The sequence below is a fragment of the Phyllostomus discolor genome, chromosome 6 (genome assembly GCF_004126475.2).
Source record: "Phyllostomus discolor isolate MPI-MPIP mPhyDis1 chromosome 6, mPhyDis1.pri.v3, whole genome shotgun sequence".
Taxonomy (NCBI): Eukaryota; Metazoa; Chordata; class Mammalia; order Chiroptera; family Phyllostomidae; genus Phyllostomus; species Phyllostomus discolor.
In genome coordinates, this window is record NC_040908.2 from 14,659,266 (window position 1) to 14,686,931 (window position 27,666).

General features: G+C 43.1%; 1 protein-coding gene and 1 long non-coding RNA gene across 5 annotated transcripts; one reads left to right on the forward strand and one right to left on the reverse strand.

The window, feature by feature from the left end:
* Nucleotides 1–18: 18 nt before the first annotated feature.
* Nucleotides 19–24,656, reverse strand: GTF3C2 (general transcription factor IIIC subunit 2). 4 transcript variants are annotated; one of them, XM_028514659.2, is made up of 22 exons: nt 24,518–24,655; nt 24,213–24,350; nt 20,968–21,027; nt 19,726–19,796; nt 13,675–13,945; nt 13,200–13,512; nt 12,330–12,615; nt 10,319–10,413; nt 9,610–9,687; nt 9,366–9,464; nt 8,092–8,319; nt 7,805–7,916; nt 7,480–7,588; nt 6,371–6,396; nt 6,061–6,190; nt 3,910–4,054; nt 3,642–3,803; nt 3,363–3,450; nt 2,989–3,117; nt 2,044–2,196; nt 1,790–1,897; nt 19–1,106 (listed from the first exon to the last, which is right to left on the reverse strand). In XM_028514659.2, exons 5-22 carry the CDS (start codon nt 13,919–13,921, stop codon nt 888–890), a joined length of 2,727 nt encoding a protein of 908 aa, XP_028370460.1. In that variant the 5' UTR covers nt 13,922–13,945; nt 19,726–19,796; nt 20,968–21,027; nt 24,213–24,350; nt 24,518–24,655; the 3' UTR covers nt 19–887. The 4 variants fall into 4 exon arrangements, with proteins under 4 accessions (XP_028370460.1, XP_028370461.1, XP_035883664.1 ...); XM_028514660.2 differs by lacking the exon at nt 24,213–24,350 and having other exon boundaries at nt 24,518–24,656; XM_036027771.1 differs by lacking the exons at nt 20,968–21,027; nt 24,518–24,655 and having other exon boundaries at nt 24,213–24,327.
* A 36-nt stretch (nt 24,657–24,692) lies between these two features.
* Nucleotides 24,693–26,626, forward strand: LOC118501040. The gene is made up of 2 exons (XR_004903607.1): nt 24,693–24,820; nt 24,903–26,626. It is a non-coding gene; the product is annotated as an uncharacterized LOC118501040 (long non-coding RNA).
* The last annotated feature ends 1,040 nt before the right edge of the window (nt 26,627–27,666 follow it).

Here is a 27,666-nt window from a genome sequence, read left to right on the forward strand (position 1 = left end):
CTAAATACAGGTTTGAAATAAAGTAGCTAAACATGTTTAATTAAGTCAACAATGTGACATTATCATGAAGAATCAAAAATCATGACTTGTAAAAGAATGATTAAGGTAACTGAAGATATTTAATCTAGAGAAGACTTGGGAAACACATGATAGCTATATTAAATACTTAAAGGGCAAATCAAAGAGAAGAAGGACTAGATTTCCGAATACCCACGGTAAAACTTACAGAGGGATACTCTCTGGCTGGATATAAAGGAAGGTATTTTAAAATCTGACTGTCTAGGAGTGTTCGAGTAGGGTCAGACGACCAGTGATTAGGCATATTTCCTAAGCAGGACCAAGTAAGATCTGAGCCACTGTTCTACTGGTAGTGCGTGTGTGGTGTTCCTCAGTTAAAGTACTATAAGCAGCTTCAGTCCAATAAGTTACTACCTCTTCCCCACACTCCCATGGGCTTGCATGTTACTCTAAACAGGAAGCTGGGAGCCTTCGTGTAGATACCCCTTCTAGTTCTCCAAACATCCACTCACATGTGGTCTCAAAAACACTCAGTACCTTTACTTAGCTTTACCCATTTCACAATATGCTCAATATGAGCAATTTTGACTCTCAAGCCTAGGTCAGGCCTGAGTGTTTCTTGTGAGCCATAGTTTTAGGCTAAAGAGCCTTGAGAGTTTGTGGAGGGCAAGGCCCCCTTGCCCACAGGGGGCTGTGATGACAGCAGAAGTCGATGGAAGGAGAGGTATCTAAGGAGCCCTGGGGAGGCAGGTCTAAAGGTCCAGACCTGGCAGCATCACTGTCCAAGAAGGCCCCAGTTCCCATGGTCTGTGAAAGGGGGCCATTTGTTCTTGGCAGACTACATTCCAAGGGTCCTGTGTAGACCACAACTAAGGACTGGGCAGAAGGAAATGGCTGGTTGGACAGAAGCCAGACCCTTCAGTAGGGGAGGATGGTTGGAACATAGCATGGAAGTGGGCTTGGCTTTCAAGCTGCATACGGTGGCCCAGTGGAGAGGTGAGTCCACGGATAAAATGGATCCGAACCAGCCCTGACTGCCCCCCAGATATGAGCCAGCCATAGGAGTCCAAGTTTGGGCTGAAACGCACCTGTAAAGAGAAAACAAAAGAGATATGCTCATGGTTGGTGCTTAAGGGTGAGTCCTAGCTGTGAGAGCAAGACACATGGGCCACAATCTGAAAGGACAGGACCATGAGTGGGTGAGACCAGTAGGAACGAGAAGACAATGAACAAGGTAAGCTCTTAAAAATGAGCTTGCCAGAGCTATTTTCCCTCCTTAGCCCTCTTGGTTGACTTTTCTTTAAAAAAAAAAAAAAAAAAAAAAAGATTTTTAGCTCAGTGGATTGAGTGTGGGCTGTGAACCAGACATTGCAGGTTCGATTCCCAGTCAGGGTACATTCCTGGGTTGCAGGCCATAACCCCCAGCAACCGCACATTGATGTTTCTCTCCCTCTCCCTCCCTCCCCTAAAAATAAGTAAAATCTTAAAAAAAAATTTGTATTTATTTTAGAGGGAGAAAGAGAGGGAGAGAACATCAATGTGTGGTTGCCTCTCGAGTGCCCCCTGCTGGGGACCTGGCAAGCAACCTAGGCATGAGCCCTGTCTGGAAATCGAACCAGTGACCCTTTGGTTTCAAGGCCGGGGCTCAATCCACTGAGCCACACCAGCCAGGGCCTGGTTGCCTTTTCATTTCCCATTTCATTGACCACAGGCCCAGAGCTGGGAGAAAATGAGAGTGGAGGGTGGAGAAGATGAGAGGCAAGCTTCTTACCTTATGAATAGCCTCCAGCGGCAGCCTGTCCAGGCAGAGGCGAGAGTGCACTTCTCCTTCCTGCATGCGCAGCATTGGTTCTCTATGGAGCAGACCGTGGAACGAACTCTGGGGAGGGGGCATGTAATAGGAGAAAGTAAGCAGTTTCTTAATTTTGCATCTTTGTACTGGAACCCTTTAGGGTTTCCTTTTATGTAGGGACTAAAGTTTTCTACTTTTCCAATGCCACACTTATTCCCCTCGCCCCAATTTACCAAATCTGTGTCTTGAAAGAGCAAGTAGTGATGGTTGACTGTTTCAGCGTAAGTTCGAGCCTTTGGAGGGTTGAGGGCCCCAGATGAAGCAGAAGAGTGGTCTTGACCTTCAGGACTATCCTGATATGGCATCAGATCTGCTTTATATATAGGCTAGAAATGAGACCATGAGATTGGGTTCTATAAGACTGAAGATGGAATATAAGGTAAAGTTAAAGGAGTTCATCATCACCAAGCCCTTATTATATGGAATGTTAAAGGGACTTATCTAAGAAAAAGATGACCAAAACTATGAACAGTAAAATGACAACAAACACAACTATCAACTGAACCTTTAAAAAAAAGCCCAAAAACAAACTAAGCAAACAGCTAGAACAGGAACAGAATCACAGAAATGGAGATCACATGGAGGGTTATCAGTGGGGAGGGGGAGGGGGGAGAATGGAGGAAAAGTACAGAGAGCAAGAAGCATAATTGATAGGTACAAAATAGACAGGGGGGGGTTGAGAATAGTATAGGAAATGGAGAAGCCAAAGAACTTATATGTGTGACCATGGACATGAACTAGGGGGGAATGCTAGAGGTAGGGGTGGTGCAGGGTGGAGGGGAATAAAGGGGAGAAAGAAAATGGGATAACTGTAATAGCATAATCAAAAAAAGCACTTAAAAAAAAAAGACTGAAGATAGAATAAAAGTAAAAGAGAGAAAATTGGTTTGGAGCAGGAGAAACTTAAAGATGAAGAAAGTAGTACGTTCAACTTATGTTGAGGTGCACTAGGGTAGGGAATATTACGTGCGACTCTGTACCAAGACTCCCAGGGAGAATATCATGGCTGGGAGGCCTAGCACTAATTTGTACTCTACTACGAATGTGTAGTACTAATTTGGGAGGTCAGGGATTAGGACCTAACATACGGTGCTGTCATTAAATATTTATGTACGTACAAATCTTCGCTCTACAGGCCGTTTGACAGTTATTGGGTTCAATGCCATATCAGGCAATATAGCTGCAATGAGCTCTCCGGACGTGTCTCCTGCAGCGATTGTCCCAAGCCAGTCGGATCCTGAAAGACTCTGATAGGAAGAGACAGATTTCATTCATTCGCCCAGTCAGGTCTATGACCTGGTAATAACTGCAGTGTCAGGGGGAAGAGACACACACACAAACAAAAATGAGTTTATCATAACCCACATCCCTGGTGATACAGTTACCACACATCTATCTTCTTCTATCCAAAACCACTGCCTTTTTCTGACTACCACTCGGTGAGTAAACTAATCATTTTCCTGCATAATGAAGATTTCGGAGAGAGGCTCACCCAGACAGTGCCTTTTCGAGGAGCAGTGAAATAGGCCTTGTAACCAAGGTAACCGGCATCAATATAATGAATTCCACACAGTCCATAACTGTAAGAGAAAAACAAAACTTTCCTTTTTCTAAGATTAGATTCATTTCTTCTCCCCATGTCCTTCCAGGATTCAAACCACCTCAACAAAACCACCCTCAACCCGCCTTTCCCCACAATAATCTGGCACACTCTGTACCCCAACCCCTAGTGTCTGTCCCCAGAGCTTCTCCTATCTCCACCCTGCCATACGAGGCATAGCAGTTGTCCTGAGCCACAGTGACACCATTGTAGGAGGGCAGCCAGGCCAGCTCTGTACTCAAGAAGCGCTTGATAGAGTTTATTGGTTCGTAAGTTCGTCGAAGGTCCCAGAATTTGATTTTGCGGTCACTCCCTGCAGACGCTATGAAATGACTGTGGGAAGAATGGAAGCAGAGGGAGAAGAGCAAATGTGAAGAAGTGTGGAAGAGTCAGCTTGTCCCGGCTTCAACTGCCCCGCCGACCAACTTTCTATTCCAACCTGTTGGCTTTGCACCACTGAAGACTGCGCACAGCCTGGTCGTGGGCTAGGAAACACTGGAAGGGGTAGACCTTCATGGAGCCGTCAGGGAGCTGTATCCGCTGCAGGGGCGAGTTGGTGAGAAGGTTCCAGAAAACCACCATTCCTAGGGTAGGGACAGAACATGTAGGTATTAAGGCAGTTTCTCTCCTCCGTGCTCTAATTACTATATCTTCAACCCGTAGATCTGATCCCTTAGAAAATGACATGGGGATCATGATTACCTAGCCAACACACCCTCCATAGTTTAAATACTCAACCTGGTATTTTTAGTTCCAATTCTCAGCAAAAAAAAAAAAAAAAAAAAGTAATAATTTAGTCTAGGACCTGCAGCTGAAAGATTAGGTGGGCTGCACACAGTAACCTCTACTCACTAAAAAATAAAAGTAAAGGGATTTTAAAAGAATGTAAACTCTCTAGGACAGGGTTGTCAAACTATATAGCCCTGGGCCAAATACAGCCTGCTGCTTCTTTGGTAAATAAAATTCAACAGGGACACAGCTATGTTCATTCATTGACCTAATGTGTATGGTAGCTTTCACTTCACAACAGTGGGGCTAAATAGTTCCAACAATGGCCAAATGGCCCAAATCACATAAAATATTCACTATCTGGCCCTTTAGAGAAATGTTTGCCAACTGTGCTCTAAGACAAAGAGAACAGGCAAGGAGCCAAAAAAAAAAAAAAAAATACAGAGAACAGAAAACAAGTGGACAAATAGAAACTAACTTGGCTGACCCAACACAAGTTGACCCCTAATCAGGATGGCAGAGGAGGAGGTAATCAAAAATGTGACTTTGATACAAATAAAAGAACAAGTTAAAGAACAGAATTTCATAAATAAAATTAGGGAAAATATGTGTACCTAAAATCTCTTTTATATATAAACTCAGGACAAGTAGCACCTATAAACCTTTCTTGAAGAAAATGTATTGACAGTGAATTACAGCTAAACCACATAAATAATTCAAATGGAAGGGGAGGAAGATGAAAGGACTTGTAGAGACTGGAGATTATTTCAATATAAAATAAAGCTTAAATAGCTGTGGGAATTAAGATAGCAAAACAGCATCAAGTTTCATACACCTTGACAATGTAAAAATAGTATCGCCAAAACAAAACAAAACAAAAACAAAAACAAAAAAACCCCACACACAGAATTAGGAGATAGTGGGAGGGATAAGAAGAAATGTACTAATTTCCTTATCTCTCAAGCAGAAAGGCCATTGATGATGTCTAAAAATAAACTAGTCATTTAAAAATGACAACCTAGCCCTGGCTGTGTGGCTCAGTGGATTGAGTGCTGGCCTAGGAACCTAAAGGTCACCAGTTCAATTCCCCAGTCAGGGCACATGCCTGAGTTTTGGGTCAGGTCCGCAGTAGGGGCATGTGAGAGGCAACCACACACTGATGTTTCTCTCCCTCTCTTTCTCCCTTTTCCCCTCTCTAAAAAAAATAAATATTTTTCCTTTTCAACCTTGAAAGTATCTTGAAGGAACTAATGTCTCTGTGGTAAAGGAATATTTACTGGGAGCTCAGCTAATCTTTCAGTTTCATTTGCCTTTTCTATAAAATTAAAAGTATAATTAAATTTAATACCTTGTCATCTAAAATAGCTTATAGAGTGTGATCCCATTTCTTTTCTTATTTTTTTTTAGTTTTATTTATTTATTTTTAGGGAGAGGGGAAAGGAGGGAGAAAGAGAGACAGAAAAACATTGATGTGCCATTAATAGGTTGCCCCTCACATGCTCCCAGCTGGGGACCCGAAGGGCAACCCAGGCATGTGCCCTGAGTAGGAATCGAACCTGTAACCTTTTGGTTCACAGGCTGGAGCTCAATCTACCAAGCCACACCAGCCAGGTCTGATCCCATTTATCTGTATATATGCACAGAGAACTGCATGACATGATGTTTATCTACTCAATTATTTTTCTGAATAGGAAAATTCTAGTACCTTTTTTCTTTCTTTGTTTTTATTTTACATTGCTGGAGTATTTATAACTATGTAATGCCCAACACTGAACCAAAAAAGAAACAACCCAAAACAAGCATATATGAAAACCTAAAGAGCAACAACTCCTTACATTTTGTTTTTGTTTTTTTTTTTTACCATTATAGTATCCAGCAGCCAGGTGGTAGTGGGGCCGGGTGGGCATCCAGGCCAGGCTAAGGCACTGACCACACTCGGAGGGGTCTGACATATGCATAGACCCCACCTGAAGGGTTGCCACAGATTGTACCTGCAGGGATGTAAGAGATGGGACTAGGGTTAGGGACACCTACTGTCTGGAACAAAGACTCAAATTAGTGTTCAATCCAGCAGGAGAGGACCCTCTCAGAGTTACAAAGAGACGCATGGAATCAGTAAGAGAGGCTCTAGAAGACGGAGCCTCGGGTAGGGCTGCAGGTTCCTCACTCACCTTATAGATGGAGGGCTTCACTGCATCTGTGAGGGAAAAAGAGAAGTAGCAGATACTCTGGATCCAGAGGACCCAAGTCCCAGTTAGCCTTGCTCTTAGATCAGCCCCTTGCACTTTCAATAACGATCTTCCCTTATACTCTTATCTTTCCACCATCAAATGTACAAACCAACCGCTCTCTGCTTCATTTTCTTCTTTTCTCCTGTCAAACCTGATAGTATCCTTCCTATCAGAATGGCTAATCTCTCCACTCTGCTCCCTGCTCATCATCCCCACCTTTGCTGTTTGGTTACCTGTCCTTTCTCCTGCATTATTTATTCACTTTCTCTCTCCCTACTGGGTCACTCTCATATTCACACGTAAACATACACTTTCATCTCCTGTCTACACCCACCAAATAAAACCCTTCCTTTACCCTGTCACGTGTTCCCCTTCCCGGCCAGACTTCCTGAAAGAACTGTCTATCCATTCTGTCTTCATGTCCTCACCTCCCACTTCCCCCTCAAGCCACTCCTCTACCAGATCACCAAGTAAGGGCTGTCTCAGGGTTCAATCTTGGGTGCCCTCTTCTTTACTCAGTACAATTGAAAGACGAATGAATAAATTCAACAAACAGGAACTGCCTTTCCCTGACTCCTTCCTCCTCTTGCTCATTTTCTTCAGTTCTGTATTTTCTCCCTCTTCACAACCAAGAGAGAGTGTTTCTGTGTATGAGTGGCGGTGAGGGCAGGAGAGGCTGAAGACAAGATTAAGAGTATGGCAGGGGAGACAAGCCCCAGCTGTCAGCCTCAGCCTTTAGCAGCTCTTCACACAGCCAACGAACTGTGGCAGCAAGAGAAAGAGGCCTAACAGCTCAGGGGAACAGGGAAGAGGGGGAGATAAAGGTAACGTGCTGGAAGAGTGCAGCTGGAAGTCTGCAAAAGAACAGTAACCGCGGGCTGCTGAAGAGCAGTGAAAAGCAAAGTGTGTAAAGTCAGAATGGGCGGTGTGACTGTGGAAGACTCTGCACTAGAGAGAGTGGGCCTAAAGGAGTTTCAGAGGAGACGGACGGGCCCTACAAAGTCTGGCCACCGCTGCAAAAGCCCCATTCCCCTTGCTGTGCTACTCACCCGGGGGCTGATGTGCCAGCAGGGCCTCAGGATGAGGCAGACTGAACAGCAGCACCTTCCCGTCTGAGCAGGCCAGAGCCAAGAGACCCAGCCGGGGCAGGAGAGGAGCCTAGAGGTGAGACCAAATCTGCACTGAGGCTTGCTGCCTTTAGAGGCCTCTCAGAAAACTTCTGAGGTTCTGATCTTTGAAGATATGACATGAAGCTGCTGGAAAAAATGCCACCCACCACCCTCCAAACTCCGTTCCTCCAACTATGGGAGCACCCAGGGCATCTTTGTCCTGGCTCTGAGTCCTAGGGCCACTATAAAATCAACTGGGAGGTACCTGCCGAGGGGTGCCTGGAAGTTCCCATGCTCCACTGGGGCAGAACCTCAGGTCCCAGACACAGCCGTGGTCAGAAGCGATCCCATAGACAAAGTGAGCCCTGTTGCCAGGACTGAGAAGAAAAACCACGTGGGAGAATGGGTAGGAAGAAGGGGCCCAGGGCTGCCAGAGCCTGTGTCCCTTTATCTCATTCCACCCGAGCCCTCCTCCCAACCTGGACTCTGCCTGGCACCATCCTTCTCTATCCTCAACCACCCTCCCATGGCAAAGGCCCGGCCCCACCTCACCAGCTTTCGTGCTGTAAGGTCCCGAGGCCCCAGAGCTGGAGCAGCCCAGGGCCCGAATGAAGCTGGCTCAGTGAATGTGTCTCATTCATGTCAGGGCTGGAGAAAAGGGCCACATACTGCGAGGCTGTTGCCCCCTCTGGCACTGGGCACCAGTCCAGAGCCCAGACAGGTCCCCCTGTGAAGAAGGACACATCCCAGCGCTCTGGGTGTGCTGTGATCGAACTAAATCTAGAGAAAAGTCAAAGAGGGGATGAAAAGAGCAGTTAATAAAAGGTAATTAATAACTTTGTAGGTGAATGGATAAATAAACTGTGATACATCAATGAAGTATTATTTTGTATTAAAAAGAAATGAAAAGACATTAAAGCATATTACTAAGTTAAAGAAGCCCATCTTGAAAGGCTAACACTGCATAATTCCAACTGTATGACATTCTGGAAAAGGCAAACTTGTGGAGATAATCAAAAGATCAGTGATAGCCAGGGGTTGGGGTAAAAGGGATGAACAGGTGGACTACAGAGGATTTCTGGGGCAGTGAAAACACTCTGTGGTACCAGAATGATAAATACAAGTTAACAGACATATGTGCAAACCCACTTAATGTACACTCCCAGAGTGAACCCTAACGTAAACTCGGGACTTTTGAGTGATTATGATATGTCAGTGTAGGTTCATTGACTGAGCAGGTCCATCAACTCTGGTGGGGGAGGCTGATAGTGGGAGACGCTATGCATGAGTAGGGACAGGGGCTATATGGGAAATCTTTGTCCCTTTTTAATTCTCCTGTGAACCTGAACAGCTCTAAAAAATATTAAGAAAAAAGGAAAAGACATTGAGAACAGAATGGGAACTCCACCAGAAGCTAGTGAGAACTGGCTTAAGCAAAGGCCAGAATATCAAAAACAGTCTACAGGTGAGAACATGTCTAGCCACCATTTGTACCTCCCTCCTTTCCTTCACCTTCAAAGACGTCAGGCTGTGCATTCCAGTTACTACAGTGTTCTTGTAGTGCCAGATGAACTGAGTGGGTAAGACCTCGTAAACAGGTCTGACCCTCGGTCTCCCTGGCTTCCCTCAGTCTGGCCAGCAGCAATGAGCACTGCAAATTAGACGGCAATGACCAGATCTACCTAGGACTCTGATCCTTGGGAGCAACTGGGCCAGCGTCAGGGGAACAATAGGGCCAATCTGTCATCCCTTTCAACATTCATTCTTCCTGTTTCTGTCTCATAGGATCAGGAAAAGAGATGCAATCCTTTTGATGTCATCATCACCTGTTTATTCGATAGAGTGTGCCATCTTCTGGAAGTCCTTCACGTTGTACAGAAAACAGTGGAGACTTCTCCTCCTGGGGCAGGTAGGGAGCTGCCTCACTAGGGGAAGGAAAGAGAACAGCCTGAGTCTGGAGAAGTTTCTCCCATTCTAGGATTCCCATCATAAATCTCGAGTCCCCAGTCGCCCTTCCATCCATAGTGGTATCATCCCCTCCAAGGCTTCAAAGATGTCTCTTCAACTTACAGCTCAGATAACAAGTGCCACTTCCAGGCTATAGGAATCCATTCTGCAAACTCCCAGTATGAATGCTTCTGTTCTCGGCTGGAGGAACGGAAGCAGCATTAATGAAGGAGATAAATTCTAGAGTAGTGCTGCCCAAAAAAACTTCCTCTGATGATGGAAGTGACCTATTATCTGTCCAGTGCACAAACTGCTAGCTGGGCACTTGAAATGGGGCTAGAGCAAACAAGAAACTGGACTTCTAATTTTAAATGGCCACATGCAGCTAGTAGCTACCATATTGGACAGCATAGCTCTACAGCTCTTGCCTTTGGAGAAGTGCCATTCGTTCATTTATTTATTTATTTTTTAAGATTTTATTTTTTTATTTTTAGAAAGAGGAGAAGGGAGGGAGAAAGAAATGGAAAGAAATACCAGTGGTGTGTGAGAGGTACATCGACCGGCTGCCCCTAGCATGCCCCCAATAGGGAACCTGGCCCACAACCCAGGCATGTGCCTTGATGGGGACTTGAACTCGTGGCCTTTCAGTCTACAGGACGATGCCCAACCAACTCAGCCAAACCAGTCAGGGCTACAGTGCCATTTATTTATGAACACCCTCAGTGTTCTGCCCTGTGAGTGCCTTCCCTCTCTCCCACAGCCCCACTTCTAGATCATCCTCTGCGCTCCACCACCACCCCCTCACCCCCAGCCCCTGCTCCCCAAGTCTCACAGGTCCTTGGTCATATGCAGGCACTTCCAAACAGGAGCCATGACGTGATTTGGTAGGCCATTGGGAGCCATGCCCCGGCAGTGTGGCTTCTGCTTCTGGGGACCAAATGAGGGAAGTGTAAGGGCGAGGATGTTCTAGGCTGGATACAGTCCCCAGGAGACAGCTTTCCCAGGTTTTACTTTTATTAGGACCACTTCCTCTCTAACCTTTGCCCCATCAAAGTCTTAAATTTCTGTCTTAACCATGACTTTTTTTGCTCCTACTCCTCCACCAAACCTGCAAAATCTGTTATTTGTCTTTATCATTTTCCTTGACATCTCCACATACTTGATTTACAGGACTCCCATTTACTTCTTGAAACTCCTGCCCTACAGAGTAGTCTCTCCTTACTCCTTCCACCTTTCTTATATTCCTTCACCAGCTTTCCTTCCTCCGACAGATTTTGTTCATGCTGGTATTTCCCAGGGACTTCCTGACTCCCACTCAACCCTCTATACACGCAGTGCTGGTAATTCCACCCCGTGTCCCATCATTATACCTGATTATCAAGTGTGACTACCATCATTACTGTTTTATCAAGTTTACATTTTAGTAAACTCAAACTTTACTACGTATCAACTTCTCTAGAAATTCTAGACTCATTTCAGTGGTGCCGAGACATATTAGGGCCTGAGGCAAAAGCAAAATTCAGCAATACAGTTCCTATCTTTAAGATTACACATTTTAGATTTGTTAAATTAATCTTGATTTTTTTAAATGTTGTATCAAAAACTTATCTTGATTTCTAAGGGATTTTGTGCTCCCTTAAATGTTGCACTTCAGACAGGCACTGGTCCCATAGACAGGGTGGGGCAACAGTAGGTTTAAATTTATGAGTATGCTAAACAGACTTTATTCTTGTGTCATGTACTAAGTATTGTATTATTTTCCATGCAAACAACTGTAAATCTACTTTTCCCCACCTTGTAAATGGTGACCAGATGTCCTCAGAAGGATGGCCTATGGCCACGGGCACCTCCTGTGGCATGCCAGAAAGTGAGCTCACCTCCTGCCCCGCTCACCTTTGCCACCCCTGTGCTCCCACTCTTCCTGTGGTCCCCAGCTCAGAGCGTGAGAGCACCGTCTCAGCTGGAAACCCCCACTCCTTCCTTCCCTTCAATTCCCAAGTGCTTTTAATCCTCTCGTATTCCTCTCCAATCGGCCCCCTGGCCTCAGCCACCTTCTTTCCTTCACTGCTTGATTCAGGCCCTCATGATCTCTCACCTAGATCGCTGAAGCTGTCACTTAATCGTCAACAGCATATTGACCTGTCTTCCTAACTGACCATGTTATTTCCCTACTTAAAAACCTTTGTTGTATAAAGTTTTATTTGGGATGATGAAAAAGTCTTGGAAATGGATAGTGATGATCGTTGCACAACATTGTGAATGCACTAAATGCCACTGAACTGCACATTTTTAAATGGTAAGTTTCCAGTTATGTCAATTTTACCACAATTTAACAAACACACACCTTTGTTGGCTCCTACCAACCTTAGTCCTTTTATCCTCTCCATGCAATCTCTCCACTCCTTTACCCCGGGCCTTATGCCGTAGCCATAATCAATTTCTGGGAGAACCAATCTTTCTGGCAAACTTCCATTTACCTTTCAAGACCTAGCTGAGCTATCATTACTCTGCGAAGCCTAAGCAGTTAGACACCCCTCCCCTACTTACCTGAAGTATTTTGTTCATTCCTGGTCTAGCATTTACCACACTGAACTTTGTGAGGCAGGACTCTGTCTTACCCACATCTGTGTTTCCTCGTACAGAGTAGATGCTCAACACATGACTGAATGAACTTGTTTACTGACCCTCAACCCCTGCAATCCCAAATACATTTGAAGCAATCCCTTTCTTCCTTTACTCTTTTGGCCGTTATAATTTTGGCCATTATAGTTACTAGGCCAAAGCTTTCCTGCTAGGCACCCTTTTGACCCTCTGATAACCCTGCTGTTTCCCCATTCAGTTACCCCTGAAGTGGGTCCACGCGGGATGCTTCGGGGCACGACAGGCTCAGGTTCAGATGAGCTCTCACTTGGGGCCTCACTTTCTTCTCCATCTTCAGCCTCGACCTTCAGCACGAAGTCTTCATCTTGTGCAGTGTCAGCCTCTTCTTCTCCACCTTGGCAGGCTGCCAGTTGCCCGGGTTTCTTTGGTTTGGTGGGGCTGCTCACCTTGGGGCTCTCAGGACAGGACACTGGAGCGGGCAGGGCTGTTGAGAGCTCTTCAGCCAGTTCCTGAAGATACAGAAGTGCCCTGCAGGAGAGGGCAGAGTCAGAGCCGTAACAGACACTTAACTAAGAGCCCACTTTTCCAGACATTTGACTGATTCTTTCAGCGGATCCTCCCTGTGACCCTGTGAGGTAGCTACTAATTGCCCCTTCCCATTTGACAGATGAAGACACAGCAATCCAGGAAAGTTAAGTGACTTGACCAAGATGATTCAGATAACATATGTGAGATCTAAACCAGTTCTTCTGATTCCAAGTCCCAAGCACTTTTCACTCTATCACAGTCAAAAATCACTGATGGCAAAGAGAAACAAGAGGGAAAGCACATATGTACAGATATATATTGGCTGGTAAAATTACAATGAAGACCTTGGGGAAAATGTGAAAAATGTGACAGGATACAAGGTACAGAAAGAAACCTCTTAGACAAGGTTTACAACAGATTAAAGTTGCTGTGGTAAAAGCCAAAAGATTGCTCAAGTCCTCAGGACCCAGACAACAACCCCGCTTACGTGACACCTCATCACGGTTTTCTCTTCTCTCCAACACCTGACCTGCCCTGATCCCGTTACCCCAGTTCCCTGCACCAAGATGTGCCTCAATCCTTACACTTGGGCAGCCCTTCGGCGGGGTCGTTCCCCAGGTGGGGTCTCAAAGTCCTCAGGGGGTCTCTTCGGAGGTGGAGACTCCGGCTGATCTAGGCCTTTTGAGAGCTTCAGCAGCAGCAGCTCTGCCTTGGGCTTTCGGCCTCGTTTCTTAGGCATGGGAGCAGACAGAGGGTTGGCTTGCTCTAAGTGACCAGGAACCAGAGGGGCTGTTGGAGGATTAGGTTGTTGGGGCTCTCTGGGGCCCTTCCGTGTCCTGCCACCCCTCTTCCGGCCAGGCTTTGAGGCCCTGGGCTTTGACATCTCTGAAGAAAGACCTGTGGAGAAGAATACGGGTCTATGAGATGGGGCCAGAGTTCAAACCTCTTTAGAATAGACTACATCATACTCAGGTTTGTAAGAACTTTTAGCTCAACCTGTTCTCTTTCGTCTTAAACTAAGCACAGGGAGAGAAAAAGATGGAAGGACAAGTTACATACCTTGCTGTTCCAGTCTAGAAAGGCTTTCTGGGTCTGGAAGGAACTTTTTCTCATCAAGAGAATCCTCAAATCCAGACAAAGGCGTAGGTAAAGACATCTCTATGGAAGCTTCTGTTCTGGTTGTTTCTGAAGTGGTCTTGACATCAAGTTGGTTTAGCACCTCTTGTCCAGGGGATTCTACTACAGTCATGTTCCCCACGGGGCCGGCGTCCCCCAGGGCAACATAGCCGACCCCATAGGTATCCATCAGCACCCTCTACAATGGCTGTCCCTGCACACAGAGACATATAAATGAGAAGGTGGCAAAAGCTATTGGTACTGGCTCAGAGTTATCTACCCTCATGTGCCCTCCTACAACAAGAAACCTAAACCTCCTGATCATTCATTCATTCATTCATTCAACAATTCCTAAACGTCTTCTGTATGTCAGGTACCGTTCTCGGAACTGGTGACGTGACAATAAACAAGACAGACAAGCTCCCTGCCCTCATGAAACCTACATGCTCTTGGAGCTGACAATAAACAAACAGTAATAAAACTACCATTTATTAAATACTTGCTACGTGCCAAGTACTGTACTAAGACTTATTTACATCATTTAATTTAAAGCTCATAAAGTTTCTTGTAAGCCTATTGCAGTAAATGCCTAGAGCTCACATCCATCTTTGCTAATATTAGTCATGGAACAGATTTATTTAAAAATTAGGAAAACAGTTCTCTAGTGCCCTGTCATCAACCTTTCACATGAGCAGGGGAGGTGGTAGGCTTTGAGACGACTAAGGAACATCCTACTACATTAAGAGGCTTTTCCCACAACGAAGAATAGACTAAAAAATGGTCATGAATCTTCATTTTCTTCAAACCTAGGAAATCAGCTGTGCAAGTGTGGACCAAAGTAAACAGACAGAGATAAACAAAACACTGACGACCAAACCAAAAACCTGAGCAACACAGAACTCTGCAAGAGCACAGTTTTTAGCCGGAATAACCTGCTTGTCTGCGACAGAGGGAAAGAAATAACTCAAATCTGAGAAGGGAGCCCCTCTGCATAGATCTGCATATGTCTTAAGGATAAAAAGTCATCGGCCTCAATAGAAAAGTTTGCTGATAAAAGAACCATAAGAAATGTAACACAAATTAAAATTCACAACTGTCTCTCTTGAAGAAGCCATAGTCTAAGTAGGTTATAAACTATAACAATAGCCAACCCTCTAACTCAGGTGCTAAGGACATAACATAACATCACATGCTAAAGATAGAATATAACAATATCAAAGTCAAATGAGGTCAGTGAAAATCTACCTGAATTGTGCTCTGGTAAATAGCAATCCCTGACAGAACTCCTCCATTCAGAATTAGTACTAAGCAAAAAGGATCTAAATGGAACCTATGCATAGATACTACTGAAGAAAAATAAAGACACAAGCACATGAAAAAAAATGAAAAACACCCTTTCAAAGAAAGACTCCAGGAAACAGAAAATTTTTTTTTCCAATAAAAGCTATATTTTAAAAAAAAAACACCCAGAGTGTGGAATTCAAGAAACAAGAGAACAAAGTAGAGCTAAAACAATGGCAAGGTAAAAAGTCATAAGGAAAGAAACTGAGTAAAAGAATAAAATCAAGCCCTGGCTGGTGTAGCTCAGTGGATCGAGCGCGGGCTGCGAACCAAAGTGTCACGGGTTCAATTCCCAGTCAGGGCACATGCCTGGGTTGCAGGCCATGGCCCCCAGCAACTGCACATTCATGTGTTTCTTTCTCTCTCCCTCTCTCTCTCTCTCTCCCTCCATTCCCTCTCTAAAAATAAATAAATAAAATCTTTAAAAAAGAGAATAAAATCATAGAAATGAAAGCAAAATGTTGAAACTATACTGCTGAAAAGAAAATGAGTGATAAGAAGGATGGGTTTGAGGAAAAACCACACAGGCTGCAAAGAATAAAAGTACTTAGTGTGTTAAAAAAAAAAAAAGTACTTAGTGTGAAGATGATACACATGGAAAATAGAAAGTAGGAAGCCAACATATGAACTGGCGCTCCTAAAGAGAGATAAAAAATGGGAACAATAACAAAAACCTGCAAAAATTTAACAAAAAAATTTCCTGAAATAAAAAATACTTTCCTGAAATAAAAGAAGACCTCAGTCTACAGATCCAAAGGGCATACGGTGTAAAAGAGAAATAACAATCAATAAAGAATTATCAAGATCAAGAATTATCTTAATGAAAATACTAAATTTCTCCTACAAAGAGGGTAAAAATCAGGTCAGCCTCAGAGTTCTCAGAAACAAATGATTCCAGAAGATAAAGAAACACTAAGAGGATCAAGACAGTTCTTTCTTTTCTTTCTATTCTTTTAACTTTTAGAGAGAAGGGAGGGGAGGGAGAAAAAGAGGAAGAGAAACATCGATGTGCGAGAGAAACACCGACTGGCCTGACCCACTGAGCCACATTAATCAGGGCAAGAGAATTTTTTACTTAACTGGGAGGTCATTCATGTAAAAGCAACAGGATGACATTCTCAATATGCAAGTTTCTAGACATTTAAAACTGACACACCCTTACTTTAGCCAATGAAAGATAAATCAATATAAAGAACTTTCTAATGGAGAAGTTGTGGTGTAAAATCAGAAGCAAGCATTTAACAGTGGTACATCAATTGAATTTCAACAACCATGATAACTACAGCTATAAACATGCTCTCGCTTAAAAATTTTAAATGCCCCACAATGTAAAAATATGAGTATTCTGGTTGTAGTGGACTAAAACAAAAGAAGAATTATCCTAATTTTGTTTCTAAGCTTGGTAAATTGAAAACATATAGATGTTTTTAATACCATTTAGATGTTTAATAGAACTAAAAACAGTAGTACACCATATTGCTTCCGAAATACCCTGTAGGCCATAAGAACCAGAAGGAATTTTTTAGCAAGATCATACAATTAACATAAAAGATTAAAAATAAAGGACATACACACAAACATACAACCCCATTAAGATGGCAAAGCAAGATAAAACATTCATTAAATAATAAACATATATCAGATAAATTCATCCATTATAAGATTTTGGTTGATTTAAAAAGCCAAATAACTGTATGCTTTTTGAGAGGTATCTAAAACAAAGGAACTCAAAAAGCTGAAAGTAAAAGGATGAATTAAGATATAAAGGGCAACATATCAAAACTACGACTTAACTACAGAACAAGCATCATTCATAACCACCGGAAACTGAGTTGAATGGAAGTTCTACAACTATGGAATTAAAGAAGAAACCTCATCAAGACTGGTAGGAGGGGCAGAGACACAGAACAGGCTCATCCCACACCAAGTGTGACAGATAAAAATCAGGAAGGATATCTCAGAGCAAGTAGTCCCAGCCCCGGTTTCCAGGGCCAGGGAGATAGGTCCCCATAACTTCTGGCTATAAAACCCAGTGGGGATTGGGCCTGAGGAAGATGGAAACTGCTGGAGTCCCAGGCAGTTCCTCTTACAGGGCCCCACACAGACTTACTCAGGCTCATTCCCTCTGAGCTCCAATGTAGGGACAACAGCTTAAAAGGCACCAGAGACATATGGGGGGTAATGGAATTGTCCGACATCAGGAGAACTAGAAGGCACCTTTCTCCCAGACATAAGTTCAGGCAGAGGCCATTCACTGTTTCTTTTCTGAGCCCCGCCCCCACAGAGCTGGCAGGCCCTGTGACATATCTGACGCTCTATCGACCAGGCTCACACTTTTTGCCCCATGTTGGTGGTTCCCTGAGGCTCTGTCCCACCCAACTTTCAGGCCCAACCAAGCTGTTTCCAGTGCTTTTCTATACAAATGGTTTGTCTTGGCTTATGATTCAGATTTTCCCAAACTCTCTCAAACAAATAGCATCTGGCCTCACCAAGCCCCATACCCCCAAGTGGCCTCAGGCCCAGCACTATCAGCAGCCAACTTTGGTTCACAGTTTGGCCCCACCTGGGCACCTCCAAGCCCAGCACAAGTAGCGGCCATTTGCAAATCACTTTGTAGCATATGCTGGATGGCCCCAGACAGAACACAGGCAGTGGCTGGTCTTGGAAATGCCAACAGCAATTAAGGCTCAACTACAACAGGCAGGTATGCACAGCACACACTGCGGGCGCGCCTGTAGTACCCAGCTTAGGTGATAGGAGAGGCTGTGCCACTGGACCTTAGAGGACACCTACTACATTGGGCCACACTACCAAGACACAGAGTCAAAGGAGCTCTACCTAATACATAGAATCAAACACGGTAAGGCTGCCAAAATGAGGAGATGAGGAAACATGCCCCCCCAGTGAAAGACCAGAACAAAACACCAGAAAAAGAACTCAACAAAATAGAGATAAGCAATCTACCAGATGCAGAGTTTAAAACATGGTTAATAAGGATCCTCAATGAACCTAGTGAGAACCTCAACAACATAAAAAAAATGCAGTCAGAAACAAAGACTACACTAATTGAAATAAAGAACAATTACAGGGAATCAACAGTACAACGGATGAAGCCAAGAATCAAATCAGTGATTTGGAACACAATAAAGCCAAATACAACTTATAAAAACAGCAAGAAACAAGAATAAAAAAAAATTGAAGATAGTGTAAGGAGCCTCTGGGGCAACTTCAAAGCATACCAACATTTGCATCATAGGTGTGCCAGAAAGAGAAGAGAAGAGAAGAGAAGAGAAGAGAAGAGAAGAGAAGAGAAGAGAAGAGAAGAGGAGAGGGCAAGATATCGGAAACCTACTTGAAAAAATAATGACAGACAACTCCCATGACTTTGTGAAGGAAATAGACATACAAGTCCAGGAAGCAGAGAGAGTCCCAAACAAGATGAACCCAAAGAGGCCCACACCAAGACATATCATAATTAAAATGCCAAAGGTTAGACACAAAGAGAAAATCTTAAAAGCAGCAAGAGAAAAGCAGTTAGTTACCTACAAGGGATCTCCCATAAGACTGTCAGCTGATTTCTCCAAAGAAACTTTGCAGGCTAGAAGGAATTGGCAAAAAATATTCAAAGTGATGAAAAGCAAGAATCTACAACCAAGATTATTCTACCCAGCAAAGCTATCATTTAGAATCAAAGGACATACAAAGAGCTTCCCAGACAAAAAAAAAACTAAAGGAGTTCATTGTTACCACACCATTATTATATGAAATGTTAAACAGACTTCTTTAAGAACAAGGAGATCAAAAACAATAATAAAATGTCAGTAAATATGTATCTATCAACAACTGAATCTAAAAAACAAAACAAACAAGCAGAACAGAAACAGAATCAAAGACACAGAGGACATTTTAATGGTTGCCAGATGGGAAAGTGATCAGGGGATGGGGAAAAGGTTAAAAGATTAAGTACAAATTGGTTGTTACAGAACAGTCAGGGGATGTAAAGTACACATAGGGAATACAGTAGCCAAAGAACATATATGCATGACCCGTGGACACGGACAATGCTGTGAGAACTGCCTGAGGGAGTGATGGGGGTCTGGATGGAGGGGGACAAAGGGAGAAAAATTTGGGGCAACTGTAATAGCATAAACAATAAAATATAAATTAAAAAAAATATACAAGTTAAATGTAAGCAAAAAGAAAAAAAGAATTTTGATGGTAATAACAAAGTTAAATTCAAGAGGAAAAATATTAAATGGGACAAAAATGGAATACTTTATAATTAATAAAACTTCATATAAAAGATATAAATGTCACCAACCTTTAGACATCACATAACATACCATCAAAATACATAAAGCAAAATCTTTAGGAAATACAAGAACTACTTCTTTTAACCATTGGCAATTCAAGTAGGTAAGGACAAAGAAAATGGGAATAAAATTATTACTGCCTTCTCTATTGGCCAAGGTTCAGCTGCACAGAACAGAATCCTCTCAGTCAGTTCAAGCTACAAGGGATTTATTAAAACAGCAGTGCCCACCTTTTCGGCACCAGGGACCAGTTTCATGGAAGACAATTTTTCCATAGACAGGGGCAGGGGTGGGGCGGGATGGTTTAGGGACCATTCAAGAACATTACATTCAAACCTACCTGCTGCTGTGTGACACTGTTCCTAATGGGCCTGAACCGGTACTGGTCCGAGGCCTGCAGGTTGGGGACCCCTGTAAAGAGTATTAAATGGTTCACATCAGTGGTTCTCAAAGTTTGGTCGCAGAACTGGCAGTCTCAGCATCACTTGAAAATTTGTTAAAACTCCAATTTCCAGTTTGTTAAAACTCCTAGACCTACTGAATCAGAAACTCTGGGACCTGGGGGCCACACTAGTTATAACAAGCCCTTCAGGAGATTCTAATGCACATTCAAGTTTTGAGAATCACCTGCACAGAAGATCACTTGGAGGGTTGGGAGGAAGAGTAAGTTTAGGAATAAGGGCATGTCAAATTGGAAAGCTGTTTCACAGCTGCTGATTCAAGAAACACGTGGCCTCTCCTATGTCATGATGGGGACCCACTTGCTGAATCAAGAAGCCCTGCCATAGCTGATGGGTCCACAGCCAAGTTGCCCCTCCACAAGGAAAGTGACCCAGTAAATGGGGAAGACCCTTTTCCAGCTCCCAAATCCAGAACCATTTAATTGCCACAATCTGTACAAGCAAAATGCATACCTGCTGGCCTGCCTCTCTCCTCTCTAATCTCAGATCCAAATTTGAGTTCTCCAAGAGCACGTATGATTGAGAAGACTTAAGTCATATTCAGAATCTCAGATGGTAAATTTCCAGGAATAAAATTTCTAGCTTCCTGGGCTCCCAAGTGGAGGGTGCTTGTTCTCTCACATCCCACATACCCCAGGGCAGAAAGTAGGATCGGTGTCTTCTCAATTCCTCTCCAATGCCGCTCTGAACAGATAGTCCTCCTCTTGTAAAAACCTTGTAACATTCAGCTAAAGCACTGCTAATCACTCTGTTGTCACACTCTGGACCTTGTCATCACATAAAACCTTTTAACCTCCAAAACCACTAGGACAACCACTATCTGATCACAACCTCCCTTCATTAAGCTAGATGACTCGAGTACTGCCATTATATCTGTTCTTCAACTGGATCTAGCCACTATCCAGTGATCTCTCCAATCTCCCTATGGCAACCACGTGGAGTCTAGCTTAGATTTCTTTATTTTAATCAGACTCTTTTGCCATTATGAACTTCCTTTTCCGTCCAGAAGTCCACAGTTCTGGCAAAATTCAAGCCCTGGATGAACCAGTCACCAATCTTCTCCATTGTGTGTATCTAAGATGCCCAAGGGCTGGCAATCACACTCTCTTAGTCAGTCTCACCTCCTCTCTCTTCTATTGGCTGATCCCCTGGTTCTCAGCAGGAGACGCTGCCTCTGGATTCTGAAACAAAACCCAAAGCCATTAGATGGGAAATACTTAGATTTCTTGTCCAGTAGCCTAATCTTCTCTGCACCTGAAATGCTCCCTCATCCACTTTCTAAGGCCACACCTTCCACTAGTTCGAGGCCTCCCCCCGCCCATGGAAACTAGTCATTTATCTTTTTCCTTTTCATGGGCTCCTTCCAAAGAGCATTTAAATATGTTTACCATACTCATCTTAACACACATACAATTATCCTTCAACCCATATTCCTCCTCCAACTAACATCTCCCTCCTCCCTCTCACGGTCAAATTTTTTAAAGAGTTATCTGCCCTTACATTTTAATTACCCTGCTTCCTCTTACCTAGGATATTGCCCTCAACTCACTCTGGAAGCTAAAAGTCATCAGTAACTGCTGTCAATTAATGCACTTGATACTTCTCAGTCTTGTTTAGCTTAACCTCTCAGCGGCACCCAGGCTACTTACCATTATTTTCTTGAAACATTCTCTTTTCTTGAGAAGTACTTCAAGTGCAGTAATGTTTCAGATTTTTTAACAAATGCTCCTCAATCTTCTACAATTATCTCTCTCACATCTATTCGGCAGCTTTTTTTTTTTTTTGCTTATTTGCAAAGTTATCTCTTTTGTGTTTCTAAAGCATTCAACTCAGTTTGCTTTCTTTTCTCTTTTAGAATTGTTTTACAAAACTTTTAAGTGATACAAAATATTTATAAATATATGTAGAATATAAAGAGTAACAGTAAAATATCTGTGTATCTGCCACATTTCAACTTAGTTTTAATAGATATTAATTCTTTCATACTCAAATTTCTTTAAAATTTAAATATATAACACAATTATATAAACATAATGACAAACCAATGGACATAAACAGATTCGGGGACCAATACAATGACTTGGCAAGCATTTAACTTGACTAGTGCAGGTACAGCAATCAGGTCCATAGGAGAAAATCCTAGGTGGCTCCCACCATTCAGTGTGCCATGGGATCTGTATGCTTTACAAGGGAAATGGAGCATGTCAATGTACACAGGAAAGTTAGATGGAGATAAGCCAAGAGAACTTCTATACTTTATGTCTTAAAGATTCTCCCTATCAGTACACATATATTCATCTCATTCTTCTTGGTTACTATATGGTGTTCTACAGAATTATAGTTTACTTTGATATTTTCCATTTAAGGACAATTGGGTTATAATACTATTGCAAACAATTATGCAGTGCATATTCTAGCACAGACCTCTTCATTAACGAGAAATCATTGTTCTAGAATGAGCATCTAAAGTGGAATTCTGAACTGAGGTGAAGGGTATGCACATTTTAAAATTTAACAGATACTGCCACATAGTTCACCAAAATAAAAACAAATATATATTCCCACAAACTATACCTAGCCATTTTAACACACCCCTATTAATCCTTAATTTTTGCCAATCTGATGGGTGAAAGAATTATTTTCATTGACCTGATAATTGGAGTTAATTTCTTTTTGTATGTTGGATATCTGTATGTCTTTTATGAACTGTCTGTACCTATAGTTGCCCATATTTCTCATAGGGCAAATTGATCTTTTCCTTACTGATCTGTGGAGTTTTGTTGTTTATGTTGCAAATATTTCCTGTACCTAATTTTCTTTTAACTTTGTTTATAATGTTCTTCCTAAACTGAAGTTAAATACTGAGTTAAATTTCTCAATCTTATCTTTTACAGCTTGTTTCTTCTGTGTCTTAAAAAGACATTTTCTACCCCACTGACATACACGTATCCTATTTTATTTTCTTCTAATACTTTTTTCTAAATTTAAATCTTACATGTAGCTCTTCAGTCTGTCTAGAATTGTCTTATGATAAGAGGTATGAGTATTTACTTATTTCCTATCATTCCTGAAAGTTTCATAAGATAGGGATCTTGCCTATTTGATTCACTATTGTATGCAGAACCATGCTACATGGTAAGTGTAATAATTAAACTATGCTGATTGAATGACTAACTTCTCAAGGTACAAAAATCCCTTTCAAAAATTCACTTCATATAGAAAGGCAGCAAGCAGCAGGGTATGGTGGTTAATTTCCATTTATGATTTCACAATACAAAATTTGGACACAAGTAAAGGAAGAAATGTTTAATAAATTTGTACTGGAGTTTATAAAAGTTTACATTTGTACCCCAACTTGTCCAGTTCTCAAGATACTCCAAGTTGCCTGCCTGACCCCGGCCAAGGAAAATAATTAGATGACACTGTTCCTCAAATAGGCAATCACTTTAAACACTTTGCCTAACACACTGTTTCCTAAGGTGTTCCTATGGCACAACTGGTGGTATGCAAGGTGATTTTAGCAGTACGAAACTTAACAACTATTTGACTAATTGTGTTTTTATTTTAACTTGTTAAAAAAAAAACTGTAACAAGCCCATGAAACCCATGGCTTCACTATATTGCTTAGATGGAGACTAAAGCACTTAAACTTTAAAAATAAATCAATTTAAAGAAAACTCTTGCCCTGACCAGTGTGGCTCAGTTGGTTGGGCATCCTCCTGCAAAATGAAAAGGTCACCAATTTGGTTCCCGTCAGGGCACATGTCTGGGTTGCAGTTGGGTCCCCGGTCGGGGCAAGCACAAAAGGCAACCGACGGATGTTTCTCTCACATCTATCTTGCTGTCCCTCTCCTTCTCCTTCCCCTCTCTCTAAAAGTAGGTAAAATCTTTTAAAAATAAATAAAACATATTAAGAAAATAATAGTACAGTTGGTGAAAATGGATGGCAAAAATTGAGGGTGGCACAGGAATGCCTTAAGTTTGTGTAACAATATGCTGCTGGGGCGAAAAGGCTTGGCCATACCCTACACCACTGTTAACAAAGTGAGTTATCACTGCGTGGGGTTGAAGTCGTCACCTCTGCCTTCCCCAGCAGAGAGCCAACTTGCCAAGGAATTAAAGGGCTAGGCAGGGAAACGTAACTGGCCCTTGACTGCGCCAATGAGGTTGCAGCGCGCGGGGCACAACCCCCAGGGTTAGAAGAGCCTCAGCGAAGAATAGGCTGGGACACAACAGAATGAGGAGACTGACCCGTAACTACTATAGGGGTGACCATCTGCCCCGCCTCAGTCCTGGGCGTGGGAGCAGCTTTCACCACTAGCCCGTGCCTGAGGTCAACCCTGAATTTCTAAGGTTGAGGACTTACTGTAGGTTCGCAGAGTCGAGGGAGGTAATTAATGTAAGCAGCACCGAAGCCGGGACACAGGATGTCGCGTTACGGACACCGCGTGGGGGAAGAAGGCAAGACCCTTGATTAGCAGAGATGGGTGATGCACTCTTGCCACTGTGGGGAAGGAAGTGGGGAGCATGATGGTTTCTGTAGCAGCCCAGGGGCTGGAGGTCGCGATGCTGTGCAGAGATGGAATAGCGGAGCCAATATCTTAGCGCTACAGAAGAAGGAGGAGGAGTAATCGCGGGACCCCCCCGCATATCCCATGGCGGTACACTCACCCTCAACCAAAGTCCTTCCGGAAGTCCAAGTTCGAAGATGGCGCCGCCCGTCTGGTCGCGATTTTATGACGCAATCCGGTAGCTACAATTCATTGATGCCCCACCCCGGTCGTCGACGCCAGTGCACAAGGTAAACACGTGAGCTGGTCCGGAGTTAGTGCCCGAAGATGTTTTCTATTTTACTAGGTATTCCATAATGCAGTGCGGCGAGACTCCCGTACCCTTTCAGAGTCCGCGAAGCTCCTGGACTTTCGCGGCGCAGAAGACGCTGCACGGCCTTATGGGAATTGCAGTGTCCTGAGGGTGAGATTGACGCGTACGCGTTCTCTACGCGATACTTGAGCGTGCTGTTGTTCCGGAACGCTGAATCCTGGATTTCCTTCAGGACTAAGGGGCTTGTGGCGGGCTGGGCTAGGCCGGATGTGAGTCTTTACCTGCAAGCCCGGCGCCGTGCGAGCCGAAGACGGAGGCTGAGAAACAAAGGAATCCTCGCGGCGGGCCGCCTGGAGATGACTCGGGCTTCCGCCGCGGGGCATTCAACCCCACCCCCTACCCTCCAGCCGATCCAACCACTAGTGAAGTCGAGGATGGACGTGAGACTCTAACGCAATGAAAGGGGACTTGGGAAAAGGACTGGAAAGGGATGGAGCAGGAATAGAAAAAGCTGACGTGGGAACACTATACTCGAGTGAGACTCTGGCTTGGACCTTGGGTTTTGTCGGTTTTGCCCCACTCCCTCACTGGGAGGTGGGATGCATGTGAAAAATAATGGAATAAATTCTACTCTTTTCTGAAGCACTTAAGTCTCTGATTCACGTGTGTCCACAAAAGGAATAGGAGAGTTCAGGCTGTACAAACACATGGAAAGGGTGGGGTAAAACTATTCTCTTCCCAAATAACCTCACCTATTAAACAACTTTGCTTACACAAAACGTTTAAGAAAGCATCGGAGGAGCTAGCTAGGATTTTTATTAGCTGGAATAAGGGTCTCCCATTCCGCACCCCCGCTCCCGCCCTAACTTAGTGGCCTAAAGACAAGCCAAGGCTGCTCTGCGGCTTACGACCAACTCCTTGTGCTCGAAGTTGGTGCAGCTGAGGCTCGGTTCCACAACACCTAAGATCTTAAATGCTTCTGTAGTGAACAGATATGTCTCCTCTCCATTCCTTTTGCTTCAGATCAGGCTTTGATTTGAACAGTTGCCAAATCTTTTTATATTAATTGTATTTGTTCTTGTAATAAGATTATCACATGGCTCAAAATTCAAGATACAAAGGATATAAAGCAGGGGTGTCAAACTTTTTTCATCCAAGGCTACACCAGCCTTGCAGTTGCCTTCAAAGGGCCGACTGTAATTTGGGGACTGTATAAATGTAACTACTTAACTAGGGGCAAGGAGCTCAGCGCTGCTGCTGGGTAGAAACAAGGTGCTGGGAAGGATAGAACAAGGTGAAGGGCAGGATTCCGCCTGCAAGCCTTGTGTTTGCCACCTGTGGTATAAAGTGAAGATGCCCACCTCTGTCTCTGGCCTCCCACAGCACATCCACACAGGCAGCTTTTTGTTACAGGTCCAAAATATTTTATGTATTTACACACATATGCAAATACATATACCTTCCCCTGTTCAATTCAAACAGTAACTACACACACTTTGCATTTTGCTTCTTTTAACGGAGTGTACCTTGAAGATTATTCCGTAAAATAATCTGTACATAAAAACATCATTCTTTGGTATGACTGCTTAGTATTTAATTATATGAATGTAGTGTAACTTAATTAGTCCCTTTTGAATCTTTAAAAAAATATTAATGGGTGTTTAGGTGGTTTTCTGTCCTTTGCAATTATAAACAGTGCTGCCATAAATCACCTTGTATCTGTTGCTTCAAATGTGTGACTATATGGATGGCATAAATTCCTAGAACTACTGAGCCAAAATTTAGGTGCACTTGTCATTTTGATTGATAGGCAGTCTATTAACTGATCTGTTTCTCAGCTTCTAATCTCTACCAGTTGACCCTTCTAAAGCACAGAGCTGACCCTGTTGAACCTCTAATTCTGATGCTTGGGTGGTATGCTTAGTGTGAAAAGAGAGTTCGTTCGTAATGATCTTTTTAAAAAGAAATGGCCATAAAAAATCAACTAGTTATTGTACAAAACTGCAAGTAACTAGTGATCAATTCCTGAAAATGGCAAGAGGTAGGAAGAATTTATCTTGCCTCCCCAGTAGGAAGTGTAATTCAGAATAGCTGATGACAAAAAGAAAAAAGCTGGCGAGAGGGAGTTCTTTATAGAAGATTATCGGCTAGTAATGTGAAACAAATGATAGGAGGATCAAAATCACCATTTTGCATCCCCTGATAACATAAATCAGGCAACAAGCATCAATGTATGAAACCTTGTTGGGAAACTTCAAAATGCCTGGACCCACTCCTCATTAAAAAGAGAATAAGCACCCATTATTTGCCTCCTGATGTGAGGCAGTATGAAACAGTCACCCTGGTTTCTGGAACAAGTCAATCTCGTGAGAAAATACGAGGGGTGGGGAAGACTGCTTCTGATGACAAGAAACTGAAGACAGTAGCCAAATACGTGTGGATTTGTTTGGACCCTGATTCATACAAACCAACTTTAAAAAGCCATTTTGAGGCTGGTTGGTGTGGTCTGGTAGATTGAGTGCTGGCCTGTGAACCAAAGGGTCACTGGTTCCATTCCCTGTCAGGGCACGTGCCTGGGCACGTGCCTGTCAGGGTCCCCAGTTGGGGGCTTGTGAGAAGCAATCTATCAATGTATCCTTCACACACTGATATTTCTTTTTCTCCCTTTGCTCACCCTCTCTAAAATAAACAAACTTTTAAAAAATTTTTTTATTCATTTTGAGACAATCAAGGAAATTTGGCTATAGATTGGACAACAGAATTTAATAAATGTATAATATGGTAAACTATTTTCTAGAGACACTACAGTTTGTGGGAGTAAAATGATATGTCTGGGATTTGTTCTAAACTTCAGTAAGGAAAAAAGGAAAGGAAAAGAAAGCAGGTGTAGCAAACCTGGGCAATTATTGCTTCTGGTGATGAGGATTCTTTGTATGGATCACTCTGCTTCTATGCTGCTTGAAATTTTTCAATAAAACACACATACAAACACAAAA